At 39.3% G+C, this 27,076-nt stretch overlaps 1 protein-coding gene across 9 annotated transcripts in view; it reads left to right on the top strand.

Moving 5' to 3' along the window:
- The window catches only part of kif1b (kinesin family member 1B), an 87,018-nt gene that overhangs the window by 56,710 nt on the left and 3,232 nt on the right, over positions 1-27,076 (top strand). For 7 of the 9 annotated variants that reach the window (XM_053240999.1, XM_053241000.1, XM_034311824.2 and 4 more), the window contains 26 exons: positions 2,798-2,891; positions 3,037-3,185; positions 4,451-4,629; positions 4,944-5,081; positions 5,939-6,190; positions 8,190-8,308; positions 10,304-10,389; positions 10,759-10,888; positions 11,110-11,260; positions 11,379-11,469; positions 12,254-12,372; positions 12,572-12,627; positions 16,510-16,618; positions 16,711-16,777; positions 17,857-17,941; positions 18,026-18,131; positions 23,174-23,288; positions 23,504-23,637; positions 24,231-24,292; positions 24,395-24,540; positions 25,193-25,435; positions 25,557-25,628; positions 25,718-25,836; positions 25,970-26,122; positions 26,478-26,670; positions 26,763-26,881. In XM_053240999.1, coding sequence (XP_053096974.1) covers positions 2,798-2,891; positions 3,037-3,185; positions 4,451-4,629; positions 4,944-5,081; positions 5,939-6,190; positions 8,190-8,308; positions 10,304-10,389; positions 10,759-10,888; positions 11,110-11,260; positions 11,379-11,469; positions 12,254-12,372; positions 12,572-12,627; positions 16,510-16,618; positions 16,711-16,777; positions 17,857-17,941; positions 18,026-18,131; positions 23,174-23,288; positions 23,504-23,637; positions 24,231-24,292; positions 24,395-24,540; positions 25,193-25,435; positions 25,557-25,628; positions 25,718-25,836; positions 25,970-26,122; positions 26,478-26,670; positions 26,763-26,881 — 3,287 coding nt within the window. The remainder of the gene's footprint in view (positions 1-2,797; positions 2,892-3,036; positions 3,186-4,450; positions 4,630-4,943; positions 5,082-5,938; positions 6,191-8,189; positions 8,309-10,303; positions 10,390-10,758; positions 10,889-11,109; positions 11,261-11,378; positions 11,470-12,253; positions 12,373-12,571; positions 12,628-16,509; positions 16,619-16,710; positions 16,778-17,856; positions 17,942-18,025; positions 18,132-23,173; positions 23,289-23,503; positions 23,638-24,230; positions 24,293-24,394; positions 24,541-25,192; positions 25,436-25,556; positions 25,629-25,717; positions 25,837-25,969; positions 26,123-26,477; positions 26,671-26,762; positions 26,882-27,076) is intronic. The other 2 variants (XM_053241001.1, XM_034311827.2) reach the window with 1 other exon arrangement.

Raw genomic sequence — 27,076 nt, 5'->3', positions numbered from 1 at the left:
CTTGGAATCTCATTTATTACACAGCTTACATCAGTGGTTCATCCTCATGCTTTAGGGATGAGTGCAAGAGAAGAAATTGTTCTACATTTCCCTCGAATACTCTTATGCACTTTTCTCTACCTAAAATGTCCATTTACAATTTGAAGGTGTATAAAGTTTTGGAACCTGTCCCTCTGGGTTTCTTGTATAAAGTGTTACTTTGGTAAAGAAGTGCCGGAGCAGAAGAAAGGAGGATTGTGTGAGGGTGTGTGTGTGTGTGTGTGTGTGTGTGTGTGTGTGTGTGTGTATGAGAGAGAGAGAGAGAGAGAGACAGAGAGAGAGCGTGTCTGCGTGTGATTAAAGCTCTGCTCTGTTCTCTGAGCAGTGGAGCAAATGCGATGAGCTCATTGGCGATAGCTTCATGTTCGATGAATCATGAGCAGCAGGCAATCTGTAGTCCAGCACATACCCACGGCCTTCCTTCCTAATCCACTGTTTACTAATGGAACAGACTGTGGTTAGGTTTATGTGCCTGACTGCAACGAGCCATGATTTTCTTTTATGTTTGTTTTCAAGAAAAATGACATTAATTTTCTCTTCAGTTTATAATGAGAACTTCATAGATCCACTCATTATAATGTTGCCTAGTTTGAGGTAAGTACTTTTTGGATTTAAAAGAGGATTCAGTCATTTCTAAGTCAGCTCCAATGCCTAACTGAGTGAGCCAGAGCCACTGACTGCAGATCGGTTAAATGTCTGTGTAGGTATAGTTTTAAAGTAGCTTTATAGCTTCATAACTGGTTTTTATTGATAACGTGCCAAGTTGCCTCATTTCAGCCATAAAGCTAGCATTAAAGGTAAACATTTATAACCATTTGTGAATTATAAATCTTCTGTTTACCTTATTTAGCTAGTGGTCTAATGTTACCAGTGAATATTATGAATATGTCCTAAAAGCAGCTAAAATTATCAACATTAAAAAAGGTTTAAAAATCCTCTCAGCAATCTTGTCAGGTTAACACGTTAGCTGTATGGGTAGCATTTGAAGTGAATATGAACAATTATTATACTCGCCATCCATTTTATTAGGAACACCTACTCGTTCATGAAGTTATCTAATCAGCCAATCATGTGGCAGCAGCACAATACATAAAATCATGCAGATACAAGTCGAGAGCTTCAGTTAATGTTCACATCAAACATCAGACTGGGGGAACATGTGATCTCAGTGACTTTAACCATGGCATGGTTGGTGGTGTCAGATGGGCTGGTTTGAGTATTTCAGAAACTGCTGAGCTCCTGGGATCTTCACATGCAACAGTCTTTAGAGTTTACACAGAATGGTATGAAAAACAAAAAACAGGCTGAAACACCTTGTTGATGAGAGAGATCAGAGGGGAACGACCAGACTGATCTGAGCTGACAGGAAGCCTATAGTAACTCACATAATCACTCTTTACAACTGTGGTGAGCAGAAAAGCATCTCAGAGCACACCACACATCAAAGCTTGAGGTGGATGAGCTACAACAGCAGAGGACCACATCAGGTTCCACTCCTGTCAGCCAAGAACAGGAATCTGAGGCTATCATGGGCACAGACTCACCCAAACTGGTCAGCTGAAGACTGGAAAAAGACCAGGCGATTTTTTTTCTAATCTTCAACTGTCCAGTTTGGATATACGTAACTCAGTGATACATTTGGATCTGCAGACATACATTACTGCTTTAGTCCCTACTTTTTATGCATGACCGAGTGTGTTTTTAAGAACAGGAGAGGAGATAGACTTTGTCTGTGCAAATCAGGAATACTGATGTAAGCTAGTCTGCAGTAAGAGACTTTTGTTACTTGACAACACAGGATATTCATTTTATCCTATTAACTACTTTTGATTTCAGAGCTGAAAGTCAATCACAGCACACTCTTACATGTGATATTGTTTAAAAGTGGACTCAGTGATGTTCATGTCAGACCATTTTTTTATATTGAGTGAAGTTCTTCTCATATTCCCTGCTCAGGGAGAGCCCAGGTTCTGTGAACAAGAGAAAAACAACTTTTGTGGACCTCCAACATCCTGCCAATCAGGACAATGTGGTGTTTTTACTTGCCTGTCAATAATTTAATTTAATCAATACAGAAGGCTGCCCTTTTTGCCCTGGGTGTTCTAGCCTAGACAGGGTCTGTGCATGTGTTCTGGTGCCATGACTTTGGAGGAAATACTAAAGGGAGAGGTTGTATTTGCTTACATTTTGATTTTTTTAATACATTTTTTAATACAGCTAGCTACACCTAACTTCCAACAAAATTTCTGATTCTATCTTTAAGAAAACAACCATGGAAACCTGACTGATGAATGTTTTAATGATACCCCCTTCTTCACCTCATTGTAAAGATTATGATTATTGAATGAGCATTCAAAACTGAGGTTAGTTGAATGAGATATTCAAGCTGAAATTTATTATTCATCGATTTTCCATCCTTTAAAGTGCAGAATTAGTGCTGGAAACCAATATAGTAATCCGAAAATTCACTATATTAACTTTATTTCAAAGCATGTGACTCTAATTGTCTTTGTGTGTTTAAAAATAATGTGCTGCTAAATTGTGTAGTTCAAGGGGAGTATATAATCAAGACTGGACTTTGATTGATTATACTTTTTTTGGGAAAGAAGGAAGGAAAGGAGGGAGGTAGGGAGGGACGGAACTGAAGAGAGTGTGAAGTTCTTGCTGAGTTGTTGTCCTGGTTGGAACATCTGTTCACACTTGCAGCAGTGTGTTCATGTTCCTTGTCTGCTATTCCCCATCACACTTTCTCCTGCAGGTCTACGAGAGCAAGCTTCAAGAACTACAAAAACAGGTGGAGCAGATAGCAGATACTCCCGATGAGGAGGAGGAGGAAGAGGAAGAGGAGGAAGGTAAGCCACTATGGAAATGTCATTAGTCTTGCTGTCTGGAATAAACCATTCAGAGCAGTTATATTGTTAGTGAGTTCTTGTAAAGTTCTCGTAAAGCAGGTATAGTATATAGCTCCAATACTTGCTGTCTGTGTTTTCTCTGTAGTGCCGTGGACACAGCATGAGTTTGAACTCGCTCAGTGGGCCTTTAGAAAGTGGAGGTACCACCAATTCACCTCACTAAGAGACCAGCTGTGGGGCAACGCAGTATACCTGAAGGAAGCGAACGCCATCAGCGTGGAGCTCAAAAAGAAGGTATAAAAAGCAATAGAGTCTTTAACACAGGTCTGCATAATTGAATGTCAGGATATTTTGCTTCTCTTATGATGCTCTTGTTTACATATTCATATTTTTGTTGAGTCAGTTAAAAAAATACTCCAGCAGTTTTCAACCTAGTCTCTGTCCTAGCTCTCTGTACTGTGAAAAGAATGAGAAACCCATTCACTCCCAGCTCACTAGTAATGGAGATCTGTAGGTCAAATTCAACAAACAACAAAGGGCTTAGGAAGAGCCAGACATGATAGAAAGTCTTACCTAAGCGGTTCTTATGTGGTTTTATACAGCTTTCCAGCACTGGAGCAATACAGTAAAAAGTAATTCTGATTATTTGCCTGAAGGTTTTGTTCATACTTACGGTTCACCAGTCCTGCAAAATGCCTCCTCTGAGCAGGTAGCACCATCTCTGAAATAACAAGCTAGGAAGGATTAGGTTATTTCATTAAGCATTCCATGAAAATGTGTTTTGCCTAACATTTAATGATGCCCTAACAACTGCCCTTAGACTTCTGTTGTAGCTCAGAGTCCACCGATTTCTGCCGTTTTCTTAAATAATTAAAACTATTCCCTGTGCCAACTATAACTGTAGTATATACAGATTAGCTTGAAATTTCTGGAGTATTCCTTTAATTCAGAAATTATAATAAGAATAGCATAAAGTCTTACATAAACATTATAGTTATACTCCTACTGAGATAAATGCTTGGACACTGATAGAATAATGACAGAACCTCATCAGTATTTACTGATGCTTTCATTTTAAGTGGCCTAACAAAACAACCAAGCAAAGCACAGGGTCTAAGCTAAGCCAGTTTCTGCTGGGCCCTGATTTACTGGGTGATGTGGGGCGGCATATGGACTAGGTGATAAATCTGAGTGTTTGGTCGTGAGCTGTAAAAGAGCAGTCTGTAGGGTTTGTGTTTGACCCCTCCGCTGTCAGGTCTTTAATGATTTACTTTCTGATTACTCATAGTGTCAGGTTGCTGCAGGCGGATTTAAACATGGGGAAAAACGGGCAGACTCCTCCATTTTCTCATGGCCCACTTCTCTATTTTGTTTCACCCTTCCTTTAATTTATGTGCTTTCTTTTTTCTCCACTTGATGTATAACCTTAAAAGGCCTCTGCTGCAGTGACTAAGGGCTGAAGTGACAGGGTCGTAGTATGCTCTGTGTGTTAGTTTAGCTTTTCAGCTGTTTTCTTCTCTAACACTGTCTAACTCTTTCTGTTCTCTGTCTCTTTGAAGGTCCAGTTCCAGTTTGTGCTTCTGACGGATACGCTGTACTCCCCACTTCCCCCTGAGCTTTTGCCTCCTGAGCCGGAGAAGGAGCGTGACTCCAGACCTTTCCCTCGTACTGTGGTGGCTGTGGAGGTCCAGGACCTGAAGAATGGAGCCACTCACTACTGGTCTCTGGAGAAGCTCAAGTAAGCCCTAGGACACCAGCCAGCTGGCCTTTTGTTTTATAAAGCAGACTGCTGATGGAGGTCTTTTCCTCATGGAGTCTTGACTCGGCATTTTACTAGACTTTCAAAACAACCACACAGTAATTGCCTGAAAATCAAGGAAGCTCCGTTTCAGCAGAACTGTCCTTCTGAATTAAACACAGAAAACATATAGTGTTTTTTGTTTTTTTTTGTAATGGTGTGTTTAAATGGCGATTTGCTCTTCCTTCGAATGCAGTGTAATGTAAGCCCTCGGAGGCGACTCCTGATTGGGTTGTGTTTTCCTGGTCTTTCAGGCAGAGGCTGGAGCAGATGCGAGAGATGTACGACCGTGCGGGAGAAATGGCCTCCTCCAATCAGGACGATGTGGAGGGGCCCTTGACCGGCAGTGACCCTTTTTACGATCGCTTCCACTGGTTCAAGCTAGTGGGAAGGTATGTTATTAATGCTTAAACTTACAGTGCGACTTTAGGCCTGAAACAACAGTATTCATTGGAGCTGACCAAAGTTAACAAATATGTAAATGCCATATTATTAAAATGAAACCTTCACACTAAGCAGTTAGAGGCTGAATTATTAATTTAATTAATTAGGAAATTCAATTCCTAATTTTTTATTTTAATATGTGTGTACAGTGAGATATGTGATGGTTGTGTGTGGATGAAATATTCTGATTCTGTTTAGGAATTCTTTCTCATGAATCATTCATGATTTGTTTGTTTATTTCACACCCCTGAGGCACTGCACTCCCAAATGCTATAACTCATTTAAATACACATGAGGTCTGAGGCCTTTTATTAGAAAATCATTTCATTTGTCAATCCATTTGTCATCTAGGTTTGTGTATTGTTTCTTTCACTCTTATCACCTAAAGGCATAATTTTTTCCTCTTAATTTTTTTATTACACATGATGTGTGTATTGTTTTTCACTGTATTATCATCTGTTTTTCATCACACATATTTTGTCATAATCACTTTTGTATTTTATTCAAATCCTTGTTTTGAATTGTCATTAATCATTTATTTATTTATTTATTTATTTATTTATTTACAAAATGTTCCTTCATTTGTTTTTGTATTCATTTTCCTGAAATATTCAGTGGGCATTGATTTTGGAATTCCATTTCACGATCATTTTCCGAGCTTAGGCAGACGGTCTGTGTTTGTGGTTTACCAGTAATGTCATTCCAATACTCCTGTGTAATTCAATAAGTATGTTGCATAACAGCAAAAAAAAAAAAAAAAGGCACTCTGATGTTTTAAAAAAAAACAAACTTGCACTGTATTTAGCTCGCAAATCTTCCACGGCTGCGTGAACGAGCACCTGGCTGACCGCACGCCCTCGCCCACCTTCTCCACGGCCGACTCGGACATCACCGAGCTGGCTGATGAGAGGCAGAGCGAGATGGATGATTTCATGGACGACGAAGCCTTCGTGGATGACACCAGCTCAGACGCGGGCACCGAGGAAGGCTCAGACATCTTCAGCGATGGCCACGACCCCTTCTATGACCGCTCGCCCTGGTTCACTCTCGTGGGCAGGTTGGTGAGAGGGGAGAGACGGAGAGAGGGAGAGAGCATGCGGCTCTGCGTCTGCAGATCTAACACATTGCAGCACTTTAAGGAGTGTATTTCATTAGCAAAGTCATTTCATTATTTTAACTTAACATTAGCTGTAAATGGTGTTTATTCACCACTCACACTCAGAAAAAACATGCTCTTTGGATGGATAATCCTTAGAGATGTCTAAAGTGGTTCTACTTGAAACTATTTTTGAAAGGGAAACTTGTAGGGTTGAACATAACTTTTAAATGATTTTTCTAAGAAGGACAAACTAAAAACCCCTTTAGGCTGCTAGAATTAAACTTTTCTACACCTTTATAAGTGTACTTTTTATAGAACATTGTTATACCAACTGACAAAATTATATGACTTCAGTAATATAATTATTTACTTAATTATTTTAAGTATGTAAACAGCAACTCTTCCTTAGGAAAAGATAAATGTTACTTTTATACTATCTGTCGTACAAGCTAGTTTGTTAGCTTCAGACACATCAAATTTGCCAAGGACCCAAAAATTACTGGGAGTGAATGGAGATTGTAACGATCAGGAGAAACTTTAAATCTTATAGCAGATAGTATAGGAGCCACTAATATTTACTTAGATGAAACAACAACAGGAACACTCTAGAAAAAAATCTAATACCACAGCAAATTATTGCTTTAAAGGAGCTGTTTGTAGGTTTTAAAGCCCTCTGCAGTCTGTGATGTGAATTACAATTGCAATAAAAACAGTGACAAACATTCCCCTTGATCTGATCGCGCCCCCTCTGCTGAAACTACATCTACCCTGTGAGTTAACCTTTTAAGTAAAAGCAGGAGAGCAGAGCAACTTGGGCGGTAATTTACAGGTCAGATTAGATTCAAATTAGTGAAATTTGTTGCATAGTAAAATTGTAAATCTCTGGTTTTGTAAAATATCTTTAAAATTATACAATAATAGCAGGTCTAGAAACACAGGTCTAATAGCAGGTCTAGAATTGCATATTGCACCTTTAAAGTTGATTTGCGTAGTTACGTGAATATGAATGTTGTGCAGTTTGCGAACTACTTTACAGGCAGGTCATGTATCTTCCTGACACTTGTTTTGATCCGAGGAAATGGGCTTGAGTAGAGCTCGAGTAGAATGTAGAGGCTGCTGTCTGCTCTCCCTCCCTCTGTGCTCAAAGCCTGTGTCTCCTCATACCATCAGAGCACTGACTGCATTAACACCTGCCACTAAACACTCATTCAGTTGCCTTTTGTCTTTTTTAGTTTTGTGTGATATTTGCTTTTGTCTGTATTAAACACATTTTTATTTTGCTTAGATTCATTTCTTTATTGTAATTTTTGTATTTTTTTTTAATGACTATCTGCTTCAGCCTGCTGTATGAGGGAGAGGGAGACAGAGAGACAGACAGAAACAGGAGGGGTGTCTGGGTCGACGCAGGGGCAGCAGAGTGACGCAGGTCCATTTACAATGTCACTGCTGCTCTGCAGCGATAGCTTCTCTGCCATTTTAGCCTCGAGGCTCTATTTCTACAAATAAGTAGTGAACAAATCAACACTATTTGACCTTATGCTTTGGGGTTTCATTTTTATGTACAGTGTAATTTACAGCAGACTGAAACTTCTGTGTTGTTTGGTAAACATGAATTTATCTTCTCCTTTTTTTGTCATTTTAATATCACGGATGATAGGTCAAGCAGGAGACTGAGATTCTGATATTTAGACTTTTTGGGGAAGAAAAGATAAAAGTATCATAGATTGTCATTGTGCACTCAGGTATTCTGATGAAAATGTCTGTGATACATAATATCTAGTGCTCTGCTGGAGTTAATCAAGTGCATGTAGGTCTTGCAGGGTGTGAGTCATCTCCAGTAATACTAATCGTTTGGCTCAGAGAAATGAGCTTGTGTGTGTATATACCGTCCTAATACATCACTACCTTTCAGCTGTGTGTGTCAGTGCATTAATCATGATTGCTACTCCTTCCTTAGAGCATTTGTGTACCTGAGTAACCTGCTGTACTCCGTGCCCCTGGTGCACCGTGTGGCTGTAGTGACAGAGAAAGGCGAGGTGCGAGGGTTTCTGCGTGTGGGTGTCCAGGCCATCGCAGGTGAGAACTGGTGTTTATGACTTTTCAAGAAAAATCCACTCTGCATATTAAACTTTATTATTAATGTCAACTTCACTGTCATCTGAGATTTATTTTCTATTGAAATACTGAGTTACTTCATCTCTACCTAAAAAGAGAGATTCAGCAGCGGTTATTCCTTTAGTGTATCCAGCTCTCTCACCTCCTCATGTGTACACGCTACTCTAACAGTGAAAGGCGCAATAGTCAATATTTCGATCATTTCTTACTAGTACAAATAATGTGGAAAATTATGTAGAAATTATTTCAAAAATCATATTTTAAGCTATTGTCTCAGAGCAAGTGTATTACACAGCGGGGAAAAAAAAAATCAGTTTGGAAACGTGCCTTCTGGTCCAGAATATTTGTTTTTTATTTGGATTGGCTTCTTGTCAGTCATTTTACAGACACGCCCCCACCTCCTCTTCACATCCTTTTAAATCTTTATGAGGAGAATTTTCTTGGCTTTTAAGCAGTTGAATGTCCGAGTGCATTTGAAAGTGATGTCATGACAGTCCTTGCTAATGGTAGTTCTAGTTAGCATGCTAACTCAAGTTGAACCTCCATAAGTTTTGGGGGCGGAGCCTTATGTAAATGGGTGGAAATGGGGACGGGCTCAATGAGTGGGGGGGAAAAAAAAAAAGATCACTCAGATTGTATTCGACTCCACCCATTTACCCGTTAGAGACCTTTCATAAATCTTACCTAATGCAACTTTAAACTTTTTTTTTTCATTTAAACTTTTATGCTAATGGGTTACAGCACCAACCAACAACTTAGCACCAGATTCTCTCAACACTTCACAAACATTTCATCATATTTACTGTATTTTAGGGTGGACTTTAACTATAAGCTTCTAAAACTTTGAGTTTGACAATTGGACATTTTAACTGAATTTAGCATCCTCTGTCATACTAATAGGCAATACAAAGAATAAATTTCTTAACCCTTAAGTAATATTACTCATTAAATCATCATGGTAGCAAATCCACCCAGTATTTTTTTAATGCTAATGTAATATTCAGTACATTTTCAGTCTTACTATGTGGCAAACATTTGAGTGCTCTCACTTTCAGTACTTTCGAGTATTGATTTAAATAGGCTAGCACTGTCTTGACATTGTATTTCTGCCTATTGATGAGTCATTTTGCGCTAATGCTTACTTGGATGAGCTAAACCATGTGTTCTTTCATAAAGCCTCATTTACGAAAACCTACTTGTAACTTTCTGTAGCAGTCAATGTGATAATGCATTGATGTTTAAAACAGAGTATTAAATAATATAAAATTATGAATTATTGCCATTAAGGCAAGAAATTTAATCACCATTTGGTGATTTTAGTTTTTTTATTTAGTATGTTTAAAGCATACAGGTGAGTAGTTTTATTCAGTAACACGTGAGCTCATGCTCTTGCACAAAAACTAAGATATGATCCATTTTTCAATCGTGTTTGTGATCCATTCATAATCAGCGTAATCAATGTCAGGTGCTATTCTATTCTTTTTTATCACAGTATTTTTTGTGCAATCTTAGTTTCCTTGGTTTAGGTACGAAGGACAAAATTATGGTAATTGACACAAGATTCTTTTCATAAGTGGTTAATAATACGACAGAAAGTTTGCCAAACTGTCGAACGTACAAAATCAGAGATGTTCTATAGGAATTCTCCCAGGACCTCAGTTGGAGTTAAGCTTTACTGAAGAGTATTAATTAGTATTAATGTATAAAATAGCCTGCATTATTAAAGGGATAATTCAGTTAAATAAAGGTAATCAAAAACAATGAAAGGGACTAGCTAGCAGTTAGCATTATGCACATAAGTCAAGAATAATGGTGGTTTTTGGCTTGCAGTTTTTCTGATCATGCTGTTCAGGTCGTCACATAATGAAATTAGATTACTTTTGAACTGCCTTTGAATTTCGTTCGAGATATTGGGTCCACTGCTTTTTCTTACATCTTGAGCTTGTTTGGTTTCAGCTGATGAGGAGGCTCCTGATTATGGCTCTGGCGTCCGTCAGTCTGGCACTGCCAAAATCTCATTCGATGACGAGTATTTCAAAAAGGTAAAACGCTTTCTTCAGCCTGATATTAAGCTGAACTGTAACTTTACTCCTTGTACAGTTCTCTGGCTGTTGTTCAGCCTGTGCTTTGCCTGGAATCAGTGAGAGAATATTTCAGCCTAATGGGTTTTTGAGCCTGTGCCTGTGTAATATGCATGAGTCTTATTCTGGCCTGGGCCTTCGCCCAGGGACTTGCAGAATTCAATTATCAGAGTGCTTTATATTAACTGAGAGAAATATGGCTTGACATTTCTATTAGTGTGTGAGACATTTCAGGATTTTTTTCGTTTGCATATTGTTGTTTTTTTTTTTTTTTAGAGCCTGTTAAGGTGATTTCTGTTCTGTTCTTGCTTCTCCTCTCTGTTCATCCAGACTGAATTCTCTTCCGTGGCACTGACCCGTTCTGGCCTTTCTATGGAGGAGTTGCGTATTGTTGAAGGCCAAGGACAAAGTTCAGAGGTCATCACCCCCTCTGAAGAAATGAACAGAATAAATGACATGGGTAAGACAGGGGTATAGGAACAGCTGGTGACCTGAATCTTCCTGCAGCTCATGTGTGTAACATTTAGAAAAGGAGGCAGATGTTCTTATTGTGCCTCGCCATCATTACAGTGGAGCTTTATAGCTTTTAAGACTTGCGTTCAAGACCCTTATAGTGGTCTTAGCAAAATCATCCCCATAGTGTACTTGTGTCTATACACTGATGTGTATTTTATGTCTCAGATCTGAAGCTGGGGAACGTAGATGGGAAGCTGGGCCAATCAGAGGGTGTGATTGGTCAGCTGGAGGTGGGCAGTGTCTTTACTTTCCGCGTCACTGTTCTGCAGGCCTCTGGCATCCCACCAGAGTACGCCGACATCTTCTGCCAGTTCAAGTGAGTCAGTCTGTCTCCATGGAAACCTCTCTCTGACACAGTGTTCTGTTGTTAAATAAAACACACACGCACACACATCATGCTTCACTCCGTAATCTTATAATCTTGTAATCAACAGCTTCCTCCATCGTCATGATGAGGCTTTCAGTACTGAACCACTGAAGAACTCAGGCAAAGGCTCCCCGCTGGGCTTTTACCACGTCCAGAATGTGAGTGAATGTTAAATATAAAAATGAGGCAAAGAAATCTTTGTAAAAAAAAAAAAAAAAAAAAAAAAAATCACTTCAAATGCGAAACTATCTAGATATGATGCAGACCTTTGAATTTGAAGATTTGAAGAGTTTTCTAATCTCTTGCACCTGTAGTGTATATGCGATCACCACTGAGAAGAATTTTAACACATTTCACAGTATTAGGAACACTAAATACAGAAAATGTACTCCGCTTACTCATATGTTGCAAATATGAGCAACAATAAAGCCAATAAAGTCTAACAATAATGGCATGATGCGCACACAGTCTTACAAAAGCTGAGTTTTATCCTTTTTGACACTACAGAAATGCAATAAAAAGTTACGGTTACTTGCACTTTCCCAAAGGTTTTGTGGTATTCTTGCTTTATCAAGCAGAAACTAAGAAACTGTTCACACATCTGCATTAGAATCTCACAAATCCCTTCTTCAGAAAAAGGAATCCCATCTCCACAAGGAAAAATTGTCCAAACTTTACACTTGATTTAGAAATACATTGTTTTGCATAAGCATTTATTTAAATCCCAACAACTGCATGTAGTCCTACATTATAATTCAGTCTCAAGTAATAAGTTTCTGTAGATAAAGATTAGTTTAAAAAAAAGATGATTATTGCTTAAACAGAGCGTGCTATTTCAGTATAATCTTGAACTAAATGCTGGTTTGTTCATTTAATTACAAGCACCAGCGCATCACTCTCATGACACTGATGTCTGTAATCCTATGTGACTTGTTTGTGCAGATTTCTGTGGAGGTCACAGAGTCCTTTATCGAGTACATTAAGAGCAAGCCCATCGTGTTTGAAGTGTTCGGACATTACCAGCAGCACCCGCTGCACCGTCATGGCCAGGATGCAATCAGGTACAACATCACTATTCACCATTCATACTGTACAGGATATAATTACAGCAACCAGAGTGCTAATTTTGGAAAAGATTATTATAGGACTAGTAATTAATTATTAGCTTTTTCATAATTGCTGCTTTCACTAGCTTTGGTAATTAAGATTATTTTGCACTATCTAGGCAGTGATTTGATCATTTTTACTCTCTATCTTTAGCCCTCCACAGCCTTCTAGGAAGTACTACCCTCCACCCATGCCTCTGTCTAAACCAGGTACAACTTTCATATTAATTAATGAAATAAAAACTATCTTGCGGATATGTGTATACCCTTAATGGAATTAACATTTGCATAATTAACTTTAAGGAGCTTGCTAATCGTCTTGAGGGCATTTTTACACAACCATTGTCATGTAATTAATTACGAATCATTAATTAACAAGGCACCGCTAAATTGTCTTTTACTCGGAGCTAAAATATACCCATGAACCCTAATCTCGTCTAATCTGTCCACAAAGAGCTGTTGATTTCTTTAGCCTGACTGGTGACATCGTTATTGCTGACTGCAGGCGTTTGAGAGGAACGTATCTCTTTTGTGACAAAAAATAAAATAAGAGGCTGCAGCCTTGACATGTCATCTTTCTGTGCAGTGAATCGACCTGTAGCCACAAGTCATCATCTTCATGCACAGCTGAAATATTGCTGCACAAATGTGCCACTAGCTGTGTGGACATAGATGATTGGAAAAAGTTTTATAGCTCTATGTGATGTATAGCGTCTACTTGTATGGGTGTTTCTCACAACAGCGGTTATAAACAGTGTGGTCAATTTTTTTTTTTTTTTTTTTTTTTTTAAAAAACACACACTGCACTGTGTATGGCCCATGCTGCAGTCATTTATGCTGCCATACAAAGGTAAAATGCAGTAACTATAAGTTCTGGTCTTTCAAAAAGTTGTCTAGAGCATCAAAAGTGTTCTGGGTAACTCCCATTTTGTTTGAAACATATAAGCAAAGCCCTGTTCAAATTGTAGAAGTGGGATAATGTAATTATTACCAGAGTGTCTCTGGGATATTAGTTCTGTCCTAATACGTCGTTCTAAAACTGACCAGTAAAATTAACACCAGGTTAATATACGTATATCCCATCAAAATTGATATCTTGGTAAAGATTCAATTATATCCTCTGGGATAGAGGTTTTGTGCTTTTTCTTCAATATAAAGATGCTCAAGGAAGTGTTCAAACTTTTCTATCTTTGCCTGCCAAAACCAAAATGAAACCAAGTATTGGCCAAGTTTAAAATGCAGAACAATAATGTATAGATCAAGTCTAAAAGGACCTCTGAGGGTTTTAGGTATGTTATTGAGTTCCTAGCACAGGTACCACCTACTTACATGTTATGGTCATGTGACCTACCAGTGATCAGGTGGCCACAAGCTCTACACCAAGCACTTACAATAAAGGTCAAAGTAATCAGTTTGTATTAAACTGAAGTGTATGTAGTATGCATTTAATTTTTAGTCTCATCTCAGTGATTTATACAGCGATCACACATCCTGTGGGAATCAATCTTCATTAGATGTCGTTTGGCAACATTACTCATCAAACATATGCATATAAATTTATCTCATGAAAACAGTGCATTAGTTCTAAATATAAACAAAACATTTTGGGGAAAATATGGTCTAAAAATTTTTTTCCTCTGTTTCACTGTTACTGTGTGTTTTGTTTCTTTTTCTGCCTCATACCTCCATTTTTGCATGTTTCCTCATTATATTTTGTCTCTGTCTCTCCATTTTTCTATTGCATTCAAAATCGGTCCTTCTATCCCTGACGTTGGCTCTGAGGCAGATCATGCCCGTAAGATCGAGCTGATCAGGTATTTGATGAGTGGCTATGTGCACGGCCAGGTGCTGGACACACTGTCAGAGCACGCTAATGCTCTGGCTTCTACAGCCGTGGCCAGTCTGGAGAACGGGGCAGATCAGCTCTCCCATTTCCCCTTTCTGCCTGTGCCCATTGGCCCCGTCCTCACTGTGCCCAAACACCACGGTTGGTACATGGTTAGTGTAGTTTATGGAGTTCTGTGGCTCTGTACTGTGCATTGAGGTGCTTTGTAAGTGGCCCATAGTGTTATATAGAAGAGTTTATTTACTTAGGCTTGATCCTCTAGCTCTTCCTAATGGCATTTTCTCCATCCGCTGTTTCACTTGGATGTCTAGCAGATTGGGAACAGTGTCTATGAAGTGAGAAATCCAGTGCGTATAATCCTGAATATTTGGATATGAGCTCCTCTTTCAGCTCCAGTGGATTTTCTTGTGTTATTCCTCCCTAGCCATGAGTCCTAGTTCTTCTAGCTGCTTCTGCAGTGCAGATCAATGCAGCCTAAGTGCATTACACCACCTGCCTTTTGTTATTGCTGGCCACTAAAGTAGGCCTTCCCTCTTTTTCCTCTGTGTACCCTACCCTGAGCCAACTAGTATTTTTCCTGCGAGGCCTGTGCTTCATGTCTCGGCTCTACACCCATTACTGCTTCCACTATCAATATACTGTATGGCTGAGGAGAGCAGAAGTTAGAAGGAAGGAAATTAGAAGTGCCCTATCTCTTCCGGCAGGGTCTGATTAGAGCACATTTTTGCACTGTATTGATCTTGTTGAGTGGCAGATCAGATTGTCTGTAGTTTGTACATGCATCCACCAGCACCCCATCCATTTAGACTACTTTACGTAACATTCCCACACAGACAAAGCTGTGCCAGTTTCTCTTGAACCTTGGAACTCAATAATCTTTAGTGTAATTGGAATTGTTTGCTTACTGATTGTTCAAAACTTGTTCAAGATATTCTGCATCAAATATTTGTCTCACAGCTAACCAGTGATTGATACTGTGATAATCAATTGTTTTTCTCCCATGACAGCACATGGACAGTGCTTTAGCTGGGCTTTAACTCTAAAGAAGTATGAAAGCACCCTAAGTATCATATCACAGTATATCATCCTCTTGGGTATTTTTTATTTTGCAGTATATGTCTTGTGTAGTCCACCCATTGATTGTATGCACAGATGAGCCAAAACATTATGACCACCCACCTAATATGCTGTTGGTCCTCCATGGGCTGCCAAAACAGCTCTGACCCGTTGAGACATGGACTCTACAAGCCCTGTGGTACCTGGCACAAGACATTTGCAGCAGATCCTTTCAGACCTATAAGTTGCAAGATGGAGCCTCCATGGATTGGACTTGTTCCATCACACCCCACAGACACTCGATCCAATTGAGATCTGGGGAATTTGGAGGCCAGGGCAACACCTTGAACTCCTTGTCATGTTCCTCAAACCATTCCTGAACAGTGTGTGCAGTGTGGCAGGGCGTGATATCCTGCTCAACAGGGCCACTGCCTTCAGGGAATATCATTTCCATGCCGGTCTGTACCATGAAAACCGACCGTTTGCTTGCTGTCTAATATATCCCAGACCTTGACATCCGCCATTGTTACGAGATAATCAATGTTATTCGCTTCGTCTGGGGGTGGTCGTAATGGTTTGGTTCATCAGTGTATAAGGTGGACGACAAGGACCTGCCTATTCCCACTGCCAAAAGTTAGCAAAATTAAATTAAAAAATCTTTGTCTTGTTTGCAGTAGATAACAATTTGAGTCAGATTGAGTGGAGTAACAATGAGAGACGGGGGACTAAACTGGGTTATGCGTAGGCCTACTGAAGACATGCTTTGGGAGAATTCATCATCTCCCATCTTCTTTCAATAGAGATTAATTATGTTTCAGCTGGCATTAAATTATCCTGTTTACAGTAGTCACAGTGCTTTGAGATAGATGACAACTATATTACTACAATATTAATTGGAAATACAAGTAAGCTGCTACCCATTAACCAGATAAATCTACATAAACACGTCAGTTTAATTCAACCTCAGTCAGTCACCTCATTACCGATGCCTTCTGGAGTACCATACAATAACTCGGATAAAAAAAATAAAAAATAAATAAAAATATTGACAGAGAGACTGACTGAAAACAGTTGGCGCTTGGTGTATTTACTAATATTTTAGACTTATTTGTAACGTCCACCATTAATATCGTATTTGTGTCCATCCCCTTGTGTTACTACTTTGCTAAATGCAAACATTCTCTGTGTAGTTCCAGCCACCAAGCTTAACACCATCAGCAAGTCAAACCTGGGCCAGTGTGTGAGCAAGTATGACCTGCTGGCCTGGTTTGAGATCAGTGAACTGGAACCAACTGGAGAGTGAGTATATCTGATCTTCATGGAAAACTTCTACATTTCCCCTATTGAATGTTTACTCAGGTGAGAATTTGTTGCTATTTTTTCTGTTCCAGGTATATCCCGGCTGTAGTGGACCACACTGGAGGTCTACCCTGTCATGGCACTTACTTACTGCACCAGGTAACAGACTGTCTACCTGTTTATCAACTCTGTAAACCTCCAGGAGCCAGGAGGTGTCCAGACTTACATTCCCCACTCTCATAGCTACATACTTTTCTCTATTAGTTTTTCTCTAATTACTGATGAATTCATAGTAGTTACTAAATATTACTAATATTACTAAGCTGAATAACTGAATATTAACCTGATACTTTAAAAAGTTAAAAACTGTTTTTCCCCGACGTCTTTCAGATTCCAAAATATCACATCATGATACTCAAAGAATATTTCCAGAACACACAACGTGTGTCAATATTTAGGTTTGCAATAAAAAAAAAAAAAGTGCCAGCAGACCAACATCACATTTTAAAAGAAGTCTCCCAAAAAGTAGTAGTTTCAGTGATATTTAAATTCTAGGAAGGAATTCAACAAAGAAAATGGGGAAATGAAACCATCAATCTGCAATCTGTCATTTAGAATCGATTTTTACTTGAATAACAATTGATTTGTGCTGCGGAAATGCTGATGAAACCAGCAACACTCCCGTCAGAGCATATCATATACCCAAAGTCATATTTTTATGTCAGCCATCTCTATTTAAAGCTAGTTATATATGCAGTATTCTGACTGTGCTGAATGCTGGCTTATTTACAGACGTTTGAAAAAATCTCCTATGCTTTTTAAATGGAAAAAATGAAAATTACCTCTATTTTACCAATAATCCAAAATATAAGGCGAAATGAGCAGAAAAAAATATTTTGCCAATTCTAAATATTATAACTGAGAGGAATGAAAACTGCTCAAAGGATAAAATTTAGGTTGAAACTAGAGGGAGGGCATCAACGTTATTGAAGAATACTTATATTACATTAAAATATGCAAACATTTGGACTGATATCATAGTTTTTCTAAACTATGTGACCATAAAAGAATATCAGTGTAACCTTGTGTTTAGGTTATTGTCTTATTGCTGTAAATTTACTTCCTTTGTCTGCCTCATTTTGTTCTAACGGTATACAAACATTATTTTTGCACTCGACTACATAAAGTGTTGTGCGATGCTGGTTATGTTATGATGATTTTGCGTTCTTGCCCCACAGGGTATCCAGCGTAGGATCACAGTGACACTGATCCATGAGAAGGGCAGTGAGCTCCACTGGAAGGACGTCCGGGAGCTGGTGGTCGGTGAGTTCTTTAGATGGCATGATATGTAAATTAACAAAGTTCTGCAGATGGTTTTAATAACGGTGGCTATTACGATGCTTTTAGGTCGGATCAGGAGCAAGCCGGAGGTGGATGACACTGCGGCAGATGCAGTGCTCTCTCTTAACATCATCTCAGCCAAAAACATGAAGTCCTCCCATAACTCCAACAGGTATGATTCACAACCCCAATCTCTGTGTTCCACTTCATACACATAATAAAATGTTTATTATGTTCCAGTGTTGCCATTAAAGTGTCAGGCCTTGAGTGTCTCCCATGTGCTCCCATGTGATTTCAGGGAACATGATGTGCAGGTTTTTTTCTTTGTTTCTTTTCCTTTTCTGTCTAAAATGAGTCATGGCAAATAGTCTTGGCTTGGAACAACAGAGACACCTGGTGGACAAAGAAGAAAATGGAAAATTAAAAAATCGTTCATCTATATTTTGTGCATCTGATTGACTACGGTTTTGCATTTTGTTGCTTGCTGATATGACATTTCATTTGCCTGTCTAATTTCATTGCCACTGTCGTTTCTTATCACCTCACCTTTTCTGCTTGTCTCTTTTGTGTTCTTTTCTTGCTGCTGCCGTGCTGGACTCTTGCTTTTGTACAGGCTTTGTATCGATAACGATATTCCTAGGTATCGCCAACACTTGGGCATAAAGCTCTTTCCCGGAAAAGGGCTTTATGAAACAGACATCATTAGTGTCATTAGAGATTATATGTAATCATGTAGCCACCAGTAGAGTGTAGTACAAATACTGTGTAGTTTGTGTCATTGTCATCTCACTGTTCTTAGCTTCTTCTTTTTTTTTTTTTAACTTTATTCATGTTAAATATGAATGAAAAAGATAAAAACAAAGCAATCCCCATTCATATTAGATACACTGTATGGCCAAAAGTATGTGGACACCTGACCAACACCCCCATATGTGCTTGTTGAACATGCCATTCCAGATCTAGTCCCCCAGTTGTTGTTATAGTGACCTCCACTCTTCTGGGAAGGCTTTCCACTAAATTTTGCACCATGTCTGTGGAGATTTGTGCGGACCCGAAAGATCGAGATTGGAAAGCCTAAAGATTGCAGTTGCTAAGAACATTTTGCACACTCGTCTTCATCGTTGAACAGTTGATAACTTCAGTTATCATATGATAGATTTAAATTTAAAACTCTAATGATGCTCATACTCAAGTTACTTTTAACCCATTAATCATTACTTGACTATAGTATACAGTTATTGAAAAGACATAATTTATAATCATTATCTGGTTTCACACAGAATAGGATGGGCTTCCTTTTGAATCTGGTTCCTCTCAAGGTTTCTTCCTCTTGTTGTCTCTGGCTTGCTCATTAGGGATAAATTTAAAATTTGAAATATCCGGATTTCTGTAAAGCTGCATTATTACAATGTTGATTGTTAAAAGCTCTCTATATATAAAATTGAATTGAATTTGACTATTCAGCCACAAGAGCGTCAGTGAGGTCAGCCACTGATGTCGGGCGAGGAGACCTGGGTGCAGTTGGCGTTCCAGTTCATCCCAAAGGAGTGCAGTGGGGTTGAGGTCAGGGCTTTGTGCAGGACACTCGAGTTCTTCAACTCTAACCTTGGAAACCATGTTTCCATGGAGCTCGCGCTGTGCACAGGGGCATTGTCATGCTGGAACATGTTTGGGCCTCTTAGTTCCAGTGAAGAGAAATCTTAATGCTACAGCATACGGAGACATCCTATACAATTGTGCGCTTCCAACTTTGTGGCAACAGTTTGGAGAAGGCTCACATATGGGTGTGATGGTCAGGTGTCCACATACTATAGTGTAACTATTGAGGAGTTGTGCACTGTTACAGACGGAATGTAATAGTACATCCTGTTTATATACATATGTATGAATTTTGACTTGTGTTAGTATAGGACACATTACTGAGACAAATTTATTACAATTACATTTTTTTAACCTCTTTTCTTTCTGATTGATTGCATCAGAATTTATTTAATATGTTTTCATTTAGCAAATGCTTTCATACAAAGTGACTTACAGTTGTGACAGGTTGCAGTTCAACCAGTGGCAACTGATGGTTCAGGGTCTAGCTCAAAATAGCCCTATGGCCACCAGAGCAGAACCTTAACCATTAAGTGACCACTGAATATCCTACACCATAATGGTTCTTGCTCTACAACTGTCCAGGAAATGTCAACTTGCCTTTAGTTAGCTCTACTGCTTGTGTAACAAGCTTGTGTCAGGCTTTCTTAAACCTGACGTTATTTACATAGCAAAATTATATGAATTGTGTGCTTATTAAAGCACAGCGTTCATGTTAGGTTAAAGCACAGACTGTGTGACTTTAACATTACCTACATACTGCCTTCCACTTATTTAATTGTAATTTCTACACATGATATGGTAATGTAATTAGGCACATCCTGATAACAATCCAAAAGAAAAGTATTATTAGAAAATCAGGATTTTGTACAAAATATAAATTTAATTTATAATTAAACTCTTGCCTCTTGCCAAAATAATACATTAGTCAAAACTTAAAATTACAAACGATGTACTATAGTAATCCATCTAAAAGGTTCATGCCTCTACAGAAGTAATTAATAAGCTTTTTTAATTTAAAAAACTTTCCTTTCATGCATTTAAAATGTAGCTCAAAGTGCTTTACAGCAGTCAGAAAGAAAACAGTAATCTAAGGCTGCAGAAGTCGCATTATTGATGCATGTATAGTTAATTTAAGTGTAACTACACTTGCTTTGGAGACAACTCATGTAAATTGGGGCCCAAAAATCTATTTTAACAGCCAACTTTGACAATATTTTTTCCTTCACTACATGAGAATGTTATTGGAACAAATCAACTTCGTCAGGCATTATCACACAGCCCCATCATTGATTGATTATTTTCCTATTAGAGCACCCCCAGTCGTGTTTTATTCCTTGCTTAAATTTTGCTAATGATCACTCAAAAAAGTAATTATCATAGAGTATAAATGAGCCTGTCTCCTGCTACCTGTGTCATTTCAGCTGTACATACTGAAGGAGGTCATGCGGTAAAATGAGTCCTGGATAGATTCCACCAGACAGCCATAAGCTTGAGGATTACACGCACGTCATGTACATGCTCAGTCAGAGTCTGTCTGCTTCTGCTCTCAATCCCAAGCATATATGACATGACCTCATTCACACACACTGCATCTCACAGTTTAATAATCATGCACGCACTCACTCCCTGACAGTCAGCGACTTTCACCCCATTATCATCTGTCTAATGGTGTAACACCTGCTAACACACCAGAGTGTTGTGGCTGTCAGACTGGACCTTATCAGCATCTTGTTTAAGCACCGAGAGCCTTTCTCACCCTCTGGCGCAGAATAATAGAGGAGGTGTCGGGCATAAACATGATGTCGATATGCCCTGGTCTAATAGGAGCAACTCTCAAGAGTATTAGCAGATGTTTCACTGCTGTATTAGCGTTTACATAGCAATGCCGTGTTTATGGAGCATTGTCAGTGACAGGCTTTAAGGTGCTTCTTGAAATATTCTGCAAATAGCAGCAGGTCCAGAAATTATGGATCAACAGTTATCTGAACTTGGCTAAATATCAGTTTTAATTATTCAGATATTAAAATAAGGCATGTGTAATTTTGACCAAAAAATTGATTATACGTGACTATGTATATCAGGGATTCTCAACTCCAGCCCTGAAAGCTCACTGCCCTGCCCTCACACACCTGATACAGCCCTCTACAAGTACATCAGGTGTGCTGAGAGAAGCTCGGGAACCTCTTCAGGCTAGTGGTGTTAAGGACTGGAATTGGAAACTTTGCTGTGTGCCTCCACTTAAGTGTTCCCTTATAGGAACAAACTGAAGAAGCCTTAAAGATTATAGATTAAACTTTTATTAAGGGTTCTTCGGAAAGTCAGGGGTTCTTGCTTAATAAAGTGGTTGTATGCGGAGGTTCTCTTATAGGAAAATTCTGTTTTAGTGTCCTATGTAGAACCTTTAAGGGTTCCTCTTATGGGGAAAACAAAGAACCTTAAAGGTTCTAGAGTCAACTTTTCTCCTTGCAAGAGCGTAGTGCAGGACTGGTTGTTAATTGGCTGTGAACTTCCCCTATGTCTGTTCGTGAAGACCTTCTTGTGTTCTTTAACAATGTAGCATCAAACTCTTGGAAAATGGTTCTTGAAGGGTTCTTTGGATGGTTAATGGTTCTAACATTGTGAAGAAGTTATATTTTGAATGGTTCTAAGTAGAACATTTAAAGTTTCCTGAGGAATAACCTGAAGAAACTTTTAGGGTCCTTGCTTTTCCTGAGCGTAGATTACCAGGACCACGTGTTAAAGTTTAGTGACATTATGGGAGAAAAGGCAAGGCTATTATTACTGTCATTTTATGCTTATTTTTACTAGTTGATATATTACATAGAAAATGCACAGTTTTGTGCTTGGGCCATTTATCATTTACATTGGCTGTAATGTATTGTGTTGGCTTTTTTCCTACAAAGTTTTAGAGACAGGCTTCACACCCAGGGCTGTTTCTGAACCTTTGGGGTCCCTAAGCTGCAGATCTATTTTATTTATTTATTTTTAAATCCTGCAATTCTTATGTGAACCCTTAAGTGTGTGGTGGCTCAGGGGCCTTAGGTGACTGCTTATACGGCTAACAGCCAGAAACAGTTCTGTTCACATCCATGCCATTTTTGATACAGTTACCTTGTAAATACGTCTGTGTACAACATTAAATTTAAACCATAAATGTTTGGTTTTTTTTAAATTCATAAGTTATGAAATATTTTCTTGGTGGGATATTCAGAGAGAATTTGTTGATAAATTCAGATATCTATATAGCGGAAATGGTTAAAAAGCCCATCTCTGAAAGATTACTACCATGTATGTATGTATGTGTGTGTGTATGTATGGTCTGCAAAACACAACCGGCTCACTTGTGAAACATGTTGCAGAATGGTATAAGCAACAGTATCACTGCAATAAAGCAACCACAAGTTAAGACATATTCACAGTGTGCACAGGATTGACATAGTTCCTTTTTTCTACTCGCACATCCCTCTCTTAAAAAGAATGTACACAAGAAATGTTTGCATATAAATGACTTTATATACTGCATTTGTGGCATATTGTCAGAGCAGAGTTATAATGCTTTAATGCATGCAGACTTTAGAGCAGAAGTCCTGACCTTTCCTCTCTCCTGTGCAGGACGTTTTACCGGTTTGAGGCTGTGTGGGACAGCTCTCTGCACAACTCTCTCCTGCTCAACCGAGTCACTCCCTGTGGAGAGAAGATTTATATGACCCTGTCTGCATACCTGGAGGTTAGCTTAATCCACTCACCGTGCACGTGAAGCTATATGCTATTCACTGCAGCACTACAGTCCACTGGCACACTGCGTAAATGTTAGAACCAGGTTAATGATTAAATATGGATGAAGCGCTGTAAACCTAGATCATTAAGTGTCAAGAATGAATTGAGCGAATCTATAATAGTTACTGAGTCTGACCTAAACATGCCTGTGTTTACTTCTTCCAGCTTGACCACTGCATCCAGCCTGCCATCATTACCAAAGACATCTGCATGGTGTTCTACTCCAGAGATGCTAAGATCTCACCTCCACGCTCTCTGAGGAGCCTGTTTGGCAGCGGCTATTCTAAAACCCCTGACTGGTGAGCTCCTTCTCATTGTAGATCTCATTATCCAGAATTCAGATAACTGGTTACATGCACACATACGCACGTTTCATATATAGTATGAAAAGTAAATACATAGGGCATTTTCCACTGAGCACTTAGAATTAAAAACTTGTCCAAACAGGAACAATGGGCCTGGAAGTTTCTTTTTGGTTCTTTTTCCAAGCATCATTACGTTCTGTAGGTATAAGTCTTGAGCAGGTACCGCAAACCATCCAGCTGAAATTTTTAGAAATGGTCAGTGGAAAAAAGCATTTTCTGTCTTCTGATGCCAAAAGTTCTGGCACTGTGTACAGTGGAAAAAGGCCTTTATAGGTATCTTTTCAATATTGTTTTTAAAACCTCTTCAAAATTCATTTGGAGTGACAATCAATCTAGACCATCAAACTAAAAGCAAGTACTCTTCAAGTGGTGTTTGGGTGGTTGAGGGATCTTGCTTTCGAAAGAGATTCTGCTTTTAAGAACGTAGTATTGGATATGTGTGTTTTCTTGTATCTTGTGAGTGCTCTCATGGTTAAAGTGTGTTCTAAACTCAAACTAAACTCTGTCCTTCACTATCCTGCTTACAGCAATAGAGTGACCGGGATCTATGAGCTCAGCCTGTGCAAGATGGCCGACACAGGAAGCCCAGGTACGTTGTCTTCTTCTGACCTCCTTTGTAGCTCCCAGTTAAGTCCATTTTGCTATGAAATTATGTATTCCCGGTTATAAGTATAAATGTTTGTGTGTGTAGGCATGCAGAGGCGAAGACGGAAAGTTCTGGATACATCAGTGGCATACGTGCGTGGAGAGGAGAACCTGGCTGGGTGGAGGCCCAGAGGAGACAGTCTAATCCTCGAGCACCAAGGGGAGCTTGAGAAACTCGAACAGCTGCACGAGGTGAGACACATCTGTGTGTTTAAATTAGGCAAAATTATAAAACACATTATATATGCAAATTTTGAGTTCGAAACTGCAAAAAAGAGAGGAAAAAATAGATTTTTTCTGGACCTGAGGTCATTTCTGCACCCAGTGTCACTGTTAGTTTGGTTTGTGAGTTAAGTCAAGTGTAACAGTTGTTTTCAAACCCAGGTGCAGTCCAGAAAATGATCTATTAGAAATGATCACTTGAAAAAAATGGCGGTCTGAGGTTCTCTGTAAATAAAGTCGACTAAGATCCATGTGGAGAACAGCTATTCACTATCAGAGCAGGGAATCAAAAAGCACAGCTGGTTCAAATGGTCATCTTGCTTCCTGTTTCACAACTGCAGATAAAGGGATGTTGTGAGATGGAGCAAAGATGTCTTCTTTGATTGTCTTCTATTTTGCACAATTGCACATAGCAATTAATCCACATTTCAGAAGTGAAAACAAACAATGACAGATCCTCCACAAAATTGGTCCTCGATACTAACTGGAGTGGAAAAACCTGCTAAGATATTGACCTGCTACACTTAGAAGCAGAAGGAAAAATCTGTTTTTTCTGTTATGTTATAGTGGAAAGCCTTCACTCTAACCTCTATATCTTCTTTGTATGCGTGTATGTGTTCAGGTGGAGAAAACACGTCACCTCCTGCTGCTGCGGGAGAAACTGGGAGAGTCAGTTCCTCAGAAGTCTCTAAGTGAGTCTGTCTCTCCAAGCTTGAGCAGCGGCACCCTGAGCACCTCGACCAGCATCTCCTCACAGATCTCCTCCACCACCTTCGAGAGCGCCATCACGCCCAGCGAGAGCAGTGGATATGACTCAACCGACATTGAGAGCCTAGTGGACCGTGAGAAGGAGTTGGCCACCAAGGTAACACACCCTCAAGTATCTAATTTAGGCATGTCATTGAACTCAGTATATTTGCTGTAATTTAATAAGAGCATGAATTGAATAAACTGTGCAGTTTATACAATTATTTTTTTCCTTTCAGTGCCTCCGCCTTTTGACTCACACATTTAACAGTGACTATAACCAGATGTGCAACAGCATTAGCGCCTGCCAGGTACAACTGCTGGTTCAGTGAAAGCTTTTGAAGCAGGTGACTCAGAGCAGTACATCCTAATTCTTATTTTCTGTCTTCCTCTTTATTAGCTGTCTGATATCTCACCCATGGGCCGAGATCCGTCAGTCACCAGTCTCAGCAGTGCCACACTTACCCCGTCCTCTACCTGCCCCTCCCTGGCAGACTCCCGCTGTGGCTCAGACCAGAAGTAAGTTAATGCACTGCCTAGTATTCTGCACCACTCCTGAGTCAAACACTTCTTCTCATGTTTTTTTTGATGGCTTTTTTTGGTAAAAACATTGAGTTTTCGCATTAGGTCCTAAACTGTGGATTTTTTTCAGGACTCCTGAACCTAACTCCCGCGCCACCAGCCCCTCATGCTCGGACTATGAGAACTTCCCCATGGTTCCCAGTGTGGAGACGTCATACCTGGCTCGTGCTGGCAAACATGAGTTCCTCAACCTGGTGCCCGATATTGAGGAGATGAGGCCTGGGTTAGTCCTGTCACACACTTTAACAGAGAGGGCAGACTGGTAGAACTGTCTGCAGATAAACACTGCTGAAACTTGATTTTGTCCTGTTTTGATGTTAGTCATGTTGGTGAAGAGTCTAATGGGATGTTCTAGTTTCTATATAGCATATGTGTAGCGAATGTGTGATTATTATGCACAATAATTTGGCCATGCTTCTGTGCACTAAGAAAATTGAATTGGAAATTTTGAACTGTACTAATGAAACTTGAAGTGGAATTCTAATGGCAGCCTTTTTTGCAAAATGTATTCCTACAATGCTATTATGAATTTAATGAGCTCCTGGTCATTCATATAGTTCTGTTTTTCCCTTCTGTAGCTCTGTGGTGTCTAAGAAGGGATACCTGAGCTTCATGGAGCCACGCTCGAACTCCTGGGTGAAGCACTTTGTGGTAGTACGCCGCCCGTATGTCTTCATCTACAACAGTGACAAGGACCCAGTGGAGCGAGGTGTCCTGAACCTGTCCACTGCTCAGGTGGAGTACAGTGAGGATCAGCAGGCCATGCTCAAGGTAAACACTGATCACTACTCTCCTCGGGGTAACACGTAAAATGTGTCCAAAAACTGACATGAATTAACCACTAATTAATATTTATCTCCTAGACTCCCAACACATTTGCTGTGTGCACTAAGCACAGAGGGATTCTGCTCCAGGCCAACAACGATAAAGACATGAACGACTGGCTGTATGCTTTTAACCCGCTGCTAGCAGGAACAATAAGGTACCTCGTTACATTGTGTAAAGCAGTTCTCAAGAGAAAAATAGTATTAAAATAATTAGTATTAGTAAAGTATTAAATTGGACTAAAGGCTGCCTGTCTAATGTATGTTATTATATTATCATCCTTATTATGATGGAAATGCGATGGAAATTATGACGGAAATAAATCAAGCTTTGAATATTTCTGTTTCTATTA

Source organism: Pangasianodon hypophthalmus, chromosome 16 (assembly GCF_027358585.1).
Source record: "Pangasianodon hypophthalmus isolate fPanHyp1 chromosome 16, fPanHyp1.pri, whole genome shotgun sequence".
Taxonomy (NCBI): Eukaryota; Metazoa; Chordata; class Actinopteri; order Siluriformes; family Pangasiidae; genus Pangasianodon; species Pangasianodon hypophthalmus.
The sequence above is the reverse complement of the archived record's forward strand: the minus strand, read 5'-3'. Positions and strand labels throughout refer to the sequence as shown.